This window comes from Suncus etruscus, chromosome 4, assembly GCF_024139225.1.
Source record: "Suncus etruscus isolate mSunEtr1 chromosome 4, mSunEtr1.pri.cur, whole genome shotgun sequence".
Taxonomy (NCBI): domain Eukaryota; kingdom Metazoa; phylum Chordata; class Mammalia; order Eulipotyphla; family Soricidae; genus Suncus; species Suncus etruscus.
In genome coordinates this window covers 154221600-154237521 of record NC_064851.1, presented here as the reverse complement: position 1 = coordinate 154237521, position 15922 = coordinate 154221600, and the positions used below count along the sequence as shown (strand labels likewise).

Below are 15922 nucleotides of genomic sequence, written 5' to 3'. Positions count from 1 at the left end.
ACTGCCTCACATCCTTCCCTCATGCATCACATCTCTGCCATCTGATCTCCATCCTGCCATGGAAGAGCCACTCTCTGAAGTCACCAGACTATTACAAACCAAAGCCCACTCCATCTCAGAGCCTTCCTGACACCTCTCCCAGTCTCTTGACTCTGCACGGTCCCCACTCTGCTGGGTTGTTTTTGCCTCTCTGCCTGTGCCTTTTCAGCTTTACAGGCTCATCCTCTTCACAGAGTCCTGACATGAGGATGTGCCTAAGAACTGCATCCTGCGCCACCTCCTTTTCCCACTTCATGCTCTTCTCCCTGTGCAATCCTGGGCTACGGGCCCAGGGATCCTCCTTCCTCTGGCAACTTGCCCTCTCCTGCTGAGCCCACACTCAGCCTTCTGAGTACCTACTGCACTTGGTTTTGCAAAAGCATTTCCAGCTCAGCATGTCTCAAGCAGAGATGATCGTGCTGCTATCCTCTATCCCTCCATAGTTCCCGCCTCAGTGAAATCCTCTGCGTGGCTGTGCACAGAAACCTGAGTCCTTTACAGTGTCCCCTTTCCGTCCCCTCCACTTCAGTGATCTCAGGACAATACACTTCCTGACAACTCTAGAGCCTTCCACACCAGCACTATCCTCTGAAGTTCTGACACCTTGTCTTTGTATCTACTCATATACCAACTGCCCTACTCTCCACTGAGCATTCACAGAGGTCATATTAAAGTTCAAATGTCACCTGATCCTTCTGGGCCTCATTACATCATGTCGTCATAGTTATAAAGGAACAGAAAAAAATCCTCAATAAGAAATCATCCCTCAGCTCACCTGTCACACTCTCTGATTCCGCCCAGCTCTCGCTCTGGTTGTTATAAAGACCTTATTCTTTCTCTCAACTGTACCATCTGCCTCAGGTCCTTTGCACAGCTTTTTCCCCTCTGTTCCTGTACACAGATCAAATTTTCTCATTACTGTCACACTTTCTTCTCTAGTTTCCAAGAAAAAAAGATTTCCAGCACAGTTCTACTGCTAAGTCCTTTCACAAGACTATATGAGCAGAATTATCGTCATGTGCTCGTCTTAGTATTTCTGCTCAAAATGTTGCTTCTAACTCCCTTAGAATTCATTTTGTCCTCTTGATCAGCTGTGGTACAGAAATAACCATATTTCTATTTTACAGATGAAGAAACTAAAGCACAGAAAAATTATGCTATTTACCCAAATTATTTAGTTCCTAAGAGGAAAAGCTAGTTTGAACCCAGGCAGCAGACAACAGAGCTTTCAGACTCGATTTCATAAGAAAACACCTTTCATTTGTTTCCTGTACAAACTCACTTTCTTTTTTTTTTTATGCTTTGTTCTTCACAATTCTTCGCATACTTTTCTGATTTTCTTTGCATTTTGTTTGCTTTCTAATCCTTTGTTAATATTTCTGTATTCTTTGTTTTTCATAATCTTCTTTGATTTTGTTTTTTTAATATATATTTTATTTAAACAACTTGATTACATACATGATTGTGTTTAGGTTTCAGCAATGTAAAGAACACCACTCATCACCAGTGCATTATTCCCATCTCCAATGTCCCAAATCTCCCTCCTCCCCACCCTACCTCCACCTGTACTCTAGACAGGCTTTCTATTTCCCTCATACATTCTCATTGTTAGGATAGTTCACAATGTAGTTGTTTTCTAACTAAACTCATCCCTGTTTGTGGTGAGCTTCAGGAGATGGGCTGTAACTTCCAGCGTCCTCTCTTTTGTGTCTGAAAATTATTATTGCAAGAATGTCTTTCATTTTTCTTAAAACCCATAAATGAGTGAAACCATTCTGCGTCTCTCTCTCTTTCTCTCTCTCTCTCTCTCTCTCTCTCTCTCTCTCTCTGACTTATTTCACTCAGCATAATAGATTCAGTGTACATTCATGTATAGGAAAATTTTATGACTTCATCTCTCCTGACAGCTGCATAATACTCCATTGTGTATATGTACCACAGTTTCTTTAGCCATTCATCTGTTGAAGGGTATCTTGGCTGTTTCCAGAGTCTTGCTATGATAAATAGTGCTGCAATGAATATAGGTGTAAGGAAGAAATTTTTGTATTGTATTTTTGTGTTCCTAGGGTATATTCCTAGGAGTGGTATAGCTGGATCTTATGAGAGCTCTATTTCCAGTTTTTGGAGGAATCTCCATATTGCTTTCCATAAAGATTGAACTAGACGGTATTCCCACCAGCAGTGGATAAGAGTTCCTTTCTCTCCACATCCCCACCAACACTGCTTGTTCTCATTCTTTGTGATGTGTGCCAATCTCTGTGGTATGAGGTGGTACCTCATAGTTGTTTTGATTTGCATCTCCCTGATGATTAGTGATGTGGAGCATTTTTTCATGTGTCTTTTGGTCATTTGTATTTCTTCTTTGTCAAAGTGTCTGTCCATTTCTTCTCCCCATTTTTTGATGGGATTAAATATTTTTATTTGTTTGTTGTTGTTGTTATTGTTGTTGTTTTGCCACACCTGGCGGTGCTCAGGGGTTACTCCTGGCTGGCTGCTCAGAAATAGCTCCTGGCAGGCACGGGGGACCATATGGGACACTGAGATTCGAACCAACCACCTTTTGGTCCTGGATTGGCTGCTTGTAAGGCAAACGCTGCTGTGCTATCTCTCTGGGCCCAGATATTTTTATTTATAAATTTCTGTCAGTGCCTTGTATATTTTGGAGATTAGCCCTTTATCTGATGGGTATTGGGTGAATAGTTTCTCCCATTCAGTGGAGTGCTCTTGTATCCTGGGCGCTATTTCCTTTGAGGTGCAGAAGCTTCTCAGCTTAATATATTCCCATCTGTTAATCTCTGCTTTCACTTGCTTGGAGAGTGCAATTTCCTCCTTGAAGATGCCTGTAGTCTCAATGTCCTGGAGTGTTTTGCCTACGTGTTGTTCTATATATCTTATAGTTTCGGGTCTGATATCGAGGTCTTTAATCCATTTGGATTTTACCTTTGTACATGATGTTAACTGGGGGTCTAAGTTCAATTTTTTGCAAGTGGCTAGCCAGTTGTGCCAACACCACTTGTTGAAGAGGCTTTCTTTGCTCCATTTAGGATTTCTTGCTCCTTTCTCAAAAATTAGGTGATTGTATGTCTGGAGAACATTCTCTGAGTATTCAAGCCTATTCCACTGATCTGAGGTCCTGTCTTTATTTCAATACCATGCTGTTTTGATAACTATCACATTGTAATAAAGTTTAAAGTTGGGAAAATTAATTCCTCCCATATTCTTTTTCCCAATGATTGCTTTAGCTATTCTAGGGTGTTTATTGTTCCAAATGAATTTCAAAAGTGCCTGATCCACTTCTTTGAAGAATGTTATGGGTATCTTTAGAGGGATTGCATTAAATCTGTACAATGCTTTGGGGAATATTGCCATTTTGATGATGTTAATCCTGCCAATCCATGAGCAGGGTATGTGTTTCCATTTCCGTGTGTCCTCTCTTATTTCTTGGAGCAGAGTTTTATAGTTTTCTTTGTATAGGTCCTTCACATTTTTAGTCAAGTTGATTCCAATATATTTGAATTTGTGTGACACTATTGTGAATGGGTTTTTTTTTTGTTGTTGTTGTTGTTGTTTTTTTTGGTTTTTGGTTTTTGGGCTACACCCGGCGGTGCTCAGGGGTTACTCCTGGCTGTCTGCTTAGAAATAGCTCCTGGCAGGCACAGGGGACCATATGGGACACCGGGATTTGAACCAACCACCTTTGGTCCTGGATCGGCTGCTTGCAAGGCAAACACTGCTGTGCTATCTCTCCGGGCCTGGGGTTGTTTTCTTAATGTCCATTTCTTCTCTATTATTATTGGTGTATAGAAAGGCCATTGATTTTTGTGTGTTAATTTTGTAACCTGCCACATTGCTATATGAGTTTATTATTTCTAGAACCTTTTTGGTAGTCTTTAGGTTTTTTTTTTTTGTTTTGTTTTGTTTTTGTTTGTTTGTTTTGGGCCATACCCATTTGATGCTCAGGGGTACTCCTGGCTAAGTGCTCAGAAATTGCCCCTGACTTCGGGGGACCATATGGGACGCCTGGGGATCAAACCGTGTATATAGATAATTTCCTCCCCTAGAGTAATTATTTAATAAATAATTGGCTACTGATTTAATTGACTAAATAACTGGATGTAGGTTATTCTCCTCCTTCCTCACGCTCTGTCCTGGCTCCATCCCTGTAGTTCCTATAGAAGAGTTAGGAGTGTGCTATCCTTGTCCAGAAATTGAATAGAAAGATTAAAATTTTTATAGAGCATGAAAATGGTATAATTCATGCTATCTGAAGACTCTCATGGGTCCATGAACTTAAATATTATCAACTAAAGGCCAGAGAGTATGTAGCATTAAATAATTAACGATGGAGCTGGATGGAGGTGGATGCCATCCCAGGCCACATGGCTCCGCAACCCCCATCCAGCCGGCAGGTCCCAGGCCCAGGTGAACAGCAGAATCAGACTCATCCAGAGACAGGCATCAGGAAGCATCAGCTTTATTCATGGCCTATCCACCACATGTGTGTGGCCTATCTTATAACCTTTCAAGCATTGCTATACTTAGCCCTGCATCTTAATTCCTTTCAGCCATCTTCCTTTGACCTCCATCCTGGTCCAAGACCAAAAGAGGCAAAGACCCAAAAACCAGAGGGCCCAGCAGGGCAGAGCGCCAGCAGGGCAGCCCTAATCCCCTGGCTCAAGGGTTTATCTACCTATTCCAAGACCCCTCCCAGGAATGGGCGGGGTTTTGCAGGTAAGGTCACACCTAATATTCAGTTCCCAAGACCCCTCCCAGAAATGGGTGGGTCTCAGGTAGCTACACCTAAATCCAGGGTCTCAGATAGGTACACCTACAGATGTAGGTTACTCTCCTCCTTCCTCACGCTCTGTCCTGGCTCCATCCCTGTAGTTCCTATAGAAGAGTTAGGAGTGTGCTATCCTTGTCCAGAAATTGAGTAGAAAGATTAAAATTTTATAGAGTATGGAAATGGTATAATTCATGCTATCTGAAGACTCTCATGGGTCCATGAACTTAAATATTATCAACTAAAGGCCAGAGAGTATCTAGAGTGAATACTAGCATGTGTGGGGAAAAAAATGGCATAGTATTCCTCAGCTTCTTTCATCCTCTTACCCTGTAACCACAATAGCTCCATGCCTGGTAGCTTTGCTTTCCAGAAGATCATTCTTCAAGTTTAACAATTTCAACTTTTAAAAATACAAACCGAGAGGCCAAACTGATAGGTCTAATTATCTGAGTGTAGGCTTTGAATGCTGGAAGCCCCAGGTTTAATCCATAGCACCGCATGGACCCCTGAGAACCACTGGGAGTGACTTCTGAGCACAGGGAGAGGAGTAAGACCCAAGCACCACCAAGGATGCCCCAGAAAATAAAAAGACCAGAAAACCCACAAAATTTAGTCACTTTCCTGTTTAAAACTAGCCAGAGAACTAACTGTCCCTTAAGCAAAGTGCATATTCTTCAAGATTGAGTGGACACTTCAGGCTCTGTCTACTTCTCCCATCTCCTATTTCTTCACTTCCCCTCCAAATCCATAACCCAATAGCACCAACTGACTTCTGTATTCATGCAGTGTCCTCTGCTTGGGATACTAGGGCATCATAGACAACCCCCTGCACCTAGACATCTCTTTAAGTCTCTCTAGGCCTAGATGACCCTCCGACCTGTTCCCACAGAGAGGTCTATGTTGGACAAAGGCTACAACAAAAAAGATAAGCTATTGGTCCAAGTTACTAGGTTACCAACTACCTCTAACATGGCAATGAGAGGGCAGAGGCTATGTTCATCTCTTGCCTCGAAATCTCCTCCCTGTGTTGCCCTGGGAAGGGTTTGGTATGGAAAGAGTATTGGGTATGGAAAGGGTGTCACAGTGCCTTAGTGTGGAGGCAGAGTTCAGAGTTTATAGGGTTTCATGCCTGCAAGGTAAGCTTTCTACTATTATGCCTGCCAAGACCCTGGAGATTTGTCCTTGTTTCATTTTATTTGTGGCCAGAGCCTGTGCTGGGGACTACTCCAGACAGTGCTAGGGGAGACCAACAGATTAAATCCAGGGCTCCCATATCAAAAGCATCAGCTTCAGCCCTTTAAGCTATCTCCTCATGAGCTTTTTATTTTTTTCTAATAGCAAATCCTACTTTAATGGAAAAGAAAAAATGCAAATATGTACACTATATGACTGAAATTCAACCATCAACAATTTTCTATGTATGCAGCACTCAGGGATTATTCCTGGCTCTGTGCTCAGAAATCGCTCCTGGCAGGCACGGGGGACTATATGGGATGCTGGGATCCAAACCACCTTGTAAATGGTCTGTGTAAGGCAAACACCCTACTGCTGTGCTATCTCTCTAGCCCCTCTCAAACTGTTTTAATTAAAACTCACATTAAAAAACTGCATCGTGGGTATTGGGTTACTGATCCTATCCTAATCAATAATTGTACTACACCCTAGGGTGTGACCTGGTGATAGTATATTGGATTATTCCTTACTTGGTATTCTGCTTCCACCCTAGAGTAACTCCTGAGTGCTGCCGGGTGTGACCCAAAAAGAAAAACAAAAATTTGAATCCTGTTGATAGCCCAAGAGTTTTTCTTTTCTTTTTCTTTTCTTTTCTTTTCTTTTCTTTCTTTCTTTCTTTTTTTTTTTTTTTTTTTTTTTTTTTGGGAACCCACACCCGGTGACCCTCAGAGGTTACTCCTGGCTCTGCACTCAGAAATTGCTCCTGGCTTGGGGGACCATATGGGAAGCTCAGGATTGAACCCAGGTCTGTCCTGGGTCAGCTGCATGCAAGGCAAATGCCCTACTGCTACGCTATTGCTCCACTCTACCCCAGGAGATTTTTTTAAATCCACCTGAGCCAGAGGAACCTTGCTCAGTGATGATTACCCCAGGAACCTTGCTCAGTGATAATTTTTTTTTTTTTTTGTTCTTTGTTTTTTGGGACCACACTGGCCGCGCTCAGGGGTTACTACTCATGGCTCTGAATTCAGAAATTACACCTGGCAGACTCAGGGGATCCTATGGGATGCTGAAGATCCAACTCGGGTCTGCTGCGTGCAAGGCAAACACTCTAACCGATGTGCTATCACTTTGCCCCCCCCCCCCGCGCAGTAACTATTTTTTTAATCAACCAATTAATCAATCAAACTGGTGACAGTCATTTTTAGGAAGTATTTATTTACTTATTTATTTATTTTTGGATTGTGGGCCACACCCGGTGACGCTCAGGGGTAAATTACTCCTGGTTATGTGCTCAGAAATCGCTCCTGGCTTGGGGGAACATATGGGACCCCCGGAGGATTGAATCACGGTTAGGATTTATGGTTCTAAAATTTTGGGAAATAAATTTGGGCAGGTAACTGGCAGCTGAAATCTAAGGAGAGGCTCAGAGGAGAATGTTCAGTAATAAGGAAAAAAAAACAAAAAACAAAACACCAAAAACAAAAAAAAAAACACAAAACAGTCACTGCCTTCAGAGAGCCAAAAAAGAAGATAAACCTTTTCGATGGGCATCTGAAGCTTGTTTTGGGAGAGGTGGGGGGAGTTTGGGTCACACCTGGCAGCAATCAGGGGTTACTGGCAGGCTCGGGGAAAACCATATGGGATGCCGGAATTCGAACCACCGTCCTTCTGCATCAAGGCAAAACGCCTTCCCTCCATGCAATCTCTCTGGACCCAACAAAAATCAATGTTTAAGAAGACATAATTTTTGTTATTGTTGTTTATGGGCCACAGCGGTTCCTCCTGGCTCTATGCTCAGAATTCACTCCTGGCAGGCACGGGGACCATATGGGACACCGGGATTCGAACCAACCACCTTTGGTCCTGGATCGGCTGCTCGCAAGGCAAACGCCGCTGTGCTTGCTATCTCCCCGGCCCGTCCATGCAACATTTGACGTTCACTCATTCATCCACCCACGTGCTGCCAGCCTGACCCGGGCAGGGCGAGGGAGGGATGAGGGAGCGAAAGACCGGCCGGCCACGCCCCCACCAATCAAACCAATCAGGGGCCTCGCTGCCGGCTGCGCTCCCGCCCCTTTGGCGAACTGGGCGGGGGCAGGCGCGGTACAAAGACTACATTTCCCAGCGGCCCCCGCGCGGCCGGAAGTGCGGCGCGTGCGGCTCGGGGCGCTCGGGGACGCGGGGCGCGGCGTGCGGGCGGGCGGGGACTCGGGGGGCGTGCTTTGGGGGAGCCCGGCGGGGCGGCGGGGGTCGCGGGCATGGCCGAGGCCAGGAAGAGGCGGGAGCTGCTGCCGCTCGTCTACCAGCATCTCCTGCAGGCCGGCTACGTGCGCGCGGCGCGGGAAGTGAAGGAGCAGAGCGGCCAGGTGAGCGTGCCGAGGGAGGGCCGCGTGCGTGCGGGGTCTCGGGTCCCCGCACCCCGTTTTCCGGCCGCCCCGGAGTGTTCGCACCGCGGGGGTCCGAACCTGCAACCTCAAGACCCGCACCCGCCCGCCAGATCTAAGAACCGCCCCTGCCTGGCCCCTTTGCAGCCCCACTGGGCCTCAGTTTACCCCCCTGGCCCTGGAGCAGGACTCGAACCCGGGGTCGGGATTCGTAATTCCCGCTCCCTCCCTTCCCTCCACCCTCTTCCTGGCGTGGCGGCGGGTCGGATCAAAGGTTCCTGTCCCGGGCCACGTGGCTGCCTGGCTGGCTGCCTGGTGGTTGGTGAGGGAGGCCTCTAGGGCCAGGAGGTTGCCCGGGGGTTGCAATGCCCTGGGGTGCAGGGGCAGCGCCTTGGGGGGACTGACCGCCCCCTTCCCCCCCATTGAGTTGGAGCTGAGACTCTTGGATGTCTGGGATGCATTTTTCCTTCCTAAGCTGGGACCCCCTAGACTAGTCCTCCTGCTTACAGACTAACAGGAAAGAGAAACGACGAAGAAACGAAAGTCACACCTCCAAGTGACAGAAACGGGGAGCACTTCATAAAGTTGTGAGAGCAGAGCAGAGGCAGAGGCAGAGGGCATGGGGTACAGTTACCAGAGTGGAGCAGAGGCAGAGAGAAAGTAGAGATGGCAAATGTCAAATGCAATCCCCTGGTTAGGGTCTTATTTCTGAGATCAAAGGAGACAGTAGGGGGAAGGAGAGACCTTTCTAAGCAGAAGTCAGATGCTGACACCCCCCCCCCCATGTGGTAGGGGTGGGGCTGTGAGGTGTCAAAGCAATCCCAAATCTGTCGGTGGCTCAGTGTGGAATACAAGGGTGATAGGGCTGCAGGGCAGGAAGCAGCTGTCATCATCAGTTGGGCAATCGCCTAAATCTCTGGCAGGTTTGGGATTTTTGAGGTGTGTGTCCCCACTCGGTAGGAGGAGAGGGACTGGAATTCCAGTCCTCACACATGCTAGACAGGCACATAAGTACTTAAACACTTCCAGCCCTCGCCTAACCCACTACTTCCAGTCAGTTTTAAATGATGTCCTAATAATGAGGATGATGATGTGGGTCTTAATCTGGCTAATTAATATCCCTTTAGTTAATCTCTAGACCGAGGTGGGGAGGACAGGAGACATTACTGGCGTTCACTGGAACATGTGTCTAGGCAAAAGTGGCCTGCCTTGATGGAGCATACGTTCTTTTTCTGTTCATTTTGTTTTTGTTTTGGGGCTACACCAGTCAGTGTCAGGTGTTACTCCTGGCTCTGGGCTCAGAAATCACTCCTGGCAAGCTCTGGGAACCTCAGGGGATGCCAGGGATCAATCCCAGGTTGGCCAAGTATAAGGCGAATATTTGCTCTACCCGCTGTACTATTGCTCTGGCCCCAGAGCGTACATTCTAACAGAAGAAGATGATAAATTTGGGACCAGGTGACACCTATAATCCTTTTGATTCCCAGGGCACTGGTAGCAGTACTTGGTGTGTTGCTGGTAATTATCTCCTGGGCCTAATTAATATGTTTGTTTTTTTTTTTATTTTGAGGTTTATTTTTTCGGAGAGGGGTTCCACTGGCTGCTCTCAGGGGTTACTCCTGGCTCTGCATTCAGAAATCGCTCCTGGCAGCCAGAATTCGAACCACCATCTGTCCTGGGTTGGCTGCATGCTTTTACCACCGTGCTATCTTTTCAGCCCCCCCAATTTTTTGAGGGGTCATATCCGGTGACCCTCAGGGGTTATTCCTGCCTCTGTACTCAGAAATCCCCCTGACCAGCTCAGGATCATATGGGATGCTGGGAATCGAACCACTGTCATTCCTGGGTCTGCTGTGTGCAAGGCAAATGCCCTACAGGTGTGCTATCTCTCTGGCCCCTAACTAATATAATATGTTTACTTTTTTTTTGGTTTTTGGGTCACACCCGGCAGCACTCTGGGGTTACTCCTGGCTCTACATTGAGAAGTCGCTCCTGGCAGGCTCGGGGGATCATATGGGATGCCGGGATTCGAATCATCTTCCTTCTGCATGAAAGGCAAATGCCTTACCTCCATGCTATCTCACCAGCCCCTGTTTTTGTTGTTAATGAATGGTTTGGGCCACATCCAGCAGTACTTTCCCCTTGATTGCCCTCAAGAATCACTTCTGGCAGGCTCTGGGGGTCTTGGTGAGTGTCAGGGTTCAAACCCGGTGAGCCTCATTTAAGGCAAGTGTCCTATCTCTGTCCTATCTCTCCAACTCCTAGTCCTAGATGGTGATAGAAGCTAACTATTAAAAAAAAAAAAAAAGGCAGGCAAGAGGAGTAAAGAATGTCAGGTTTTTTCTAAAAAAATAAGGTGGAGATAAAGCTCTCCTGGGACAGTGACATTTAGGTAGAGACCTGAAAGAAGTGAATAGTTAACAGAGAGAGCACTTCAGAAAGTAAGAAATGCACAGATGGGGGTGTAGGGTGTCACAGATGAGGGGCAAATGAGACCAGTGTCCCTGGCCGGGTGGAGAGAAGCTAACTCTTGATGTTTCTATGTTGTCGGCTCATTGTCTGTCCTAGGCTAGACTTAAACCTTTTCCACTTGCAGTACTTTTCACCTGACAATTTGGGGATGGGGAGGTAGGACAGCCGGGCAGTGCTCAGGGGTTATACTCTTGGCTCTGTGCTCAGACATTACTCCTGGCAGGCTCGGGGGACCATATGGGATGCCAGGGATCCAACCTGGGTTGGCCGCATGCAAAGCAAATGGCCTACCTACTCGCTGTGCTAATGCTCTGGCCTCATTATCTGAGAAATTTTTACACTACCCCAGATATATAAAATAGGTATTCAAAATAAACATCACTGGTAATAAGGCAAGTGCCTTGACCTGTCATATTTATCTGGCCTAATAATAAGTTATAAAGAAGTTTCTCTTAGAACTATCTCTCCTTGGGGGCCGAGTATTGGCACAAGTGGTAGGGCATTTGCCTTACGCCTGCTAGCCTAGGACAGACCACAGTTTGATTCCCTGGCATCCCATATGGTCCCCCAAGCCAGGAGTGATTTCTGAGTTCATAGCCAGGGTAACTCCTGAGCGTCACCAGGTGTGGCAAAAAAAAAAAAAAAAAAAGAACTATGTCCCCTTAAAAATCTTGGGGCTAGTTTACTTTGAAGCCTGAATTCAGTCTGCTTAGGGGTTCAACTATTAGCCTCAAGTTATAATGAAATCCAAGGTTTGAGAAGGTGAAGAGGTTATCAGAGGAGCCTTCTTGGGACGCTTGATAGCCCAGCTCCAAAGCCTGACTTTCCTTCCCCCTCTACTCCTGCCAATGGACTGGTACCATTTTGTTCTGGGCTCTTCCTTGAATGTGCTGTGGTTGTGCCACCTGGATATCTTGGTGTCTGGTGTGTGGTTTGTACCACCCTGAAGAAACTGACTGGCCTAGCTTTAAAAGCCTTCTGAAAGGTCAGAGGCAGAAAAAGTCTCTGGCCTCAGACTGGAGAGAGCCACGCAAGGCTGGGGGACTGACTAGAGAAAAACTAGCCTTTGACATTCTAAAACTAGACATTGACAGTACCAGTCTTTTAAAGGTTCCACTTAGCCACATGTTGTTTTCAAAGGGCTTAATGGTATGTGTTTGCCGTGCTCCTGTCTGGAAGATTTTGGTTGTTACTGGCTGGGCAAAAGACACTCACCTGCATATCATGAGATCATAGAGAATTGGGCCCAAGAGGACACTTTTCTGTGCTGAGGATTTATTGCTCTTTTTCTCTTTACTTTCCTGCAGAAAAGTTTCCTGGCACAGCCTGTAACCCTTCTGGACATCTACACACACTGGCAACTGTAAGTCTGATGGGCCTGAGGAATATAGTAAAGACACCCAGGCCTTCAGCTTGGAACTAGCTGTCTGTCCTTGTAGCCTCCTGTAGGTTCTGGTTCCTGCCACAAGACTGAGTATGTGGTGGTCAGGAGGACAGTGAGCCCCAGAATTAGTGAATCGTAAGGTTGGAGCACCTTGACACCTTGGTATTTGATGTTGTATATGTAGCAAAGAATGATACCAAAGCATGTGAAATTAGTGATGAGAAGGTACCTGATACCAAGCCCTCATAAAGGGGTTGACCTCACCTCATTTGGGGCACTAGGGAAGATGTCCTTGAACTGACCTTTGAGTTCAGAGCTATAGGGAGTGGGCTGGGGAGGTCAGGGGGGGGCAAATTTGGTGGAAGTGCTGGTGCCAGGGCCTGCAGCACCAGACACAGAAAAGTGTCTGAAAGGAAGGATTCTTGGTGAGCAGATCTAGACCCTATGAAGTGTGAGAGTCATGGTGTGGGGTGGGGGTGCAGCGCAGGAATGGAAAGGTTCTTGTTGTTCGCTGAGACTGGTGAGGGCTGTGGACATCACCCTTTTGGCAAGAAATGGGGACACTTGAAACAAATGCAGTCAGCATTCTAGGGATACAGGAGGCTGTGAGGTGAAACAATCGTCTTTGACAGGCTCAGAAAAGAGTCTAGTCTACTCCTGTGGGTCTGATTTGTGCTGCTAGATGGAAGGAGAAACTAAGCAGGGCATATTGAGCATAAAACTCACAGAACAAGTGAAACTTAAAATATCTTTTAAGGAAGAAGCAAAATTCCAGGGTCGCATCAACAGAAGACTAGTTTGAGAATGAAGGGGTAGAATAGTCTGTTTTCTGTTGGCTAAAGAAGCGAAGGATCTCCAGATTTGTCTCTTGGGGACTGAGAGAATACTAATGTATTCATCATAGAAAAAGGGGCAGTGAGTCTGTATAAATTTGAGGACAGAGTATGAGCTCTGGCTTGGACCTTGGGAGCCTGGAGTGGGACCAACCCATGGTCTGCTCTGGGAAGACAAGTTTTGGCCTCTAAATTTAAACATTCAGTCATGAGAGTGATCCCCCAAACAAGTAGACTACAGTGGTATGCTCAGCTTCCTGTCTTCATAGGTTGTAAGCAGAAGCAGAAATGGTATTCAAGGGATCTCAACTTCCAGTGCAGGTCTAAGGCCACCCCCGTGCCCTTTGCTTTCCTCTGCCGAGGCAGGCACAGTTGCAGGCTCACTGCACCATATTTCCTTTTCCTCAATGAGTTATCTGGGCGTTCCTCAGAGCATTTCCTTGCCCAGAGAATCACTTCAGTGAGCAGCACTGAATGCACTTTACTGTACTTCCCCACTTCAGAGTGAGGACTGCTGACCTAGATGGACCTATCCCTAGCCTGGTGGTTCCCACTGAGTTCCAACCCAGTGACCAGCTGCCTGTCCTTTGGCAGACTGGCTTCCCTGGGGTCTTGGTTTCATCTATAAAATGAATTTGATAGGACATAGAGAGTTCAGCCCGACCATTTTTAGGCACTCTACCCCTAACACCCAGTGTTTGATGACAAATACCCAGTGAATACCTACGACAAGTCACATGTAGCTGAGAACTGTCTTGGGGAGACTCCCAGCCTTGGGAAGTGAACTTCTATTGGGAGGAGAGGCAGGATGAATGAATCCAGGAAAGCGGGAAACTGCAGAGATTTTCAGCAGGAGACCTTCTAGGCAAGGGGACCTGCTCAGCACACATTCTGTCATTCTGCTCAGCATACTGTCCAAGAGCTCCAAACTGATTGAGAACATGGTAGGCAGGAGGGGTGAACTCAACTTATGAGTAGAGAATGCAGGAGGCGCACTGCATTCAGTTCCCCAAGCCCTACTAGGGATAACCCCTGAGGACCCAGCTAGGAATAGCTCCTGCCTCTTGCTCCTGAGTATCACCAGGCATGCACCCTCCCCCAACCCCATCTCAAAAAAGATATGATACTTGAAAGGGACTCAGCCTTTTGGTGCTTATCCTAACAGTCGCCCCTTGACCCTGGGTCATTTGCATTGCATTTCCTTGAATTGGTCATTTGCAAGCCAGCATTCCCCTCCCCCCACCTAGAAATCAGGCAGGAAGTAAAGCAGCGGAGCTAAAATGCTCTGAGAAAATGAAAATGGAAGTAAAGTGGGCTGTCTGAGGGAGGGGGCTAATGAGGCAAGCCTGACTTCGCTGCTATCATAGAATATTCGCGCAATCTTTCCTGGTTATTTTGAAGACCAACAGTTGTAAAAAACAGTCTTTGAAATAAGCAGTGAGCATGCTGAAACAGCACTGGTTGTCATTCACCACTACTTAAACGCAGCTATTTCTTGAGCATAAAGAGCTGAGAAATGGGATGCAGGAGTGGTGGAGAGAGATTTTTCTTTTGTAATTTTGGGGAGTGGATCTTGCGACATGGTGGCACAACCTGGCACCCACCGCCTGCCATACCCCTGCAGAACCTCAGAAGTGGGCCAGAAGCGCAAGGCCGAAGAGGATGCGGCACTCCAGGCCAAGAAGACCCGGGTATCAGACCCCACCAGCAGCTCGGAGAGCTCCGAAGAGGAAGAGGAAGCAGAAGCAGAGACACCCAGAACCAGTAAGAAGAGCCCTCCCTGCTTGCTGGGCCCTCAGAGGAGTCCCTTTGTTGGTACTGTGTGGGTTTGGCCATGTTCCAGGGGAGGACCCCAAAAAGCCAAGCCAAGCCAACCTAAAAGAAATATAGGATTCCAAGTTAGGGAGATAATTCAAAGGACCAGAGAGCATGCTTTGCACGACAGATCCAGATATGATCCCCAGCGTCACATGGGACCCGAAGCTCTCTTTGGATAGTGTGGCCGATAAGCAAAATAGACTTACACATAGCAATTGATCTTAGAGTATTCATCATATTTAGTTTTTAAAAACAAAAATCAGAAAATTATCTGTACTCTGCCTATACCACATATAATTTAGCTTCCATGAATTATAGTTTTGCAACAAGTTTTCATAAGATTTGAAATCATACTGAATATATTTTACAATGTACTTTTGAAATGATACAAGAGATAAGATCCTTTCCTGATTCAATCCCACATATAGTCCCCCTAATCACTGCCAGGTGTAGCCCAAAAGCTCAAATTATAAAGGCAAAACACATTCACTTTTAACCTTATGAAACTTGAGAAGGATAGTAGGAGATCAGATTCTCCTGCCCTTTCCCCTTTTACCCCTACATGCATCTCCTAGTGGTGAGTAGCCTTCACCCCCCCCCCTTTCATCTTACTTGTTCAGATGCATATGTACTATTTAAAACAAATTACTGGGGGCCGGAGAGATAGCACAGCGGTAAGGCCTTAGATGCAGAAGGATGGTGGTTTGAATCCTGGCATCCCATATGGTCCCCCCAGCCTGCCAGGAGCAATTTCTGAGCATAGAGCCAGGAGTAACCCCTGAGCGCTGCTGGGTGTGACCCAAACCCCCCCCCCCAAGGAAAACCAAATTACTGGGCTGGATGATAGAGTGATAATACAAGGAGTAGGACATTTACTTTGCAAGCAGCCAACCCAGGTTCAATCTCCAGTACCACCGATGGTCTCTTGCGCCCAGCTTAGAGAGATCCCTGAGCGCAGAGCCGTGAGTAAGTCCTACATACTGCTGGGTGTAATATTCCCCCCCCCCCCCCAGTTTGCAGGGTTGAAGAG

General features: G+C 46.6%; 1 protein-coding gene across 1 annotated transcript in view; it reads left to right on the top strand.

Annotated features, from left to right (window-relative positions):
- The first annotated feature begins 8241 nt into the window (after window positions 1–8241).
- Window positions 8242–15922, top strand: part of TCOF1 (treacle ribosome biogenesis factor 1) — a 39721-nt gene continuing 32040 nt past the window's right edge. The window contains exons 1-3 of the mRNA XM_049772727.1: window positions 8242–8367; window positions 12165–12220; window positions 14699–14838. Of these exons, the coding sequence (XP_049628684.1) occupies window positions 8260–8367; window positions 12165–12220; window positions 14699–14838 (304 nt within the window). The 5' untranslated portion in view covers window positions 8242–8259. The remainder of the gene's footprint in view (window positions 8368–12164; window positions 12221–14698; window positions 14839–15922) is intronic.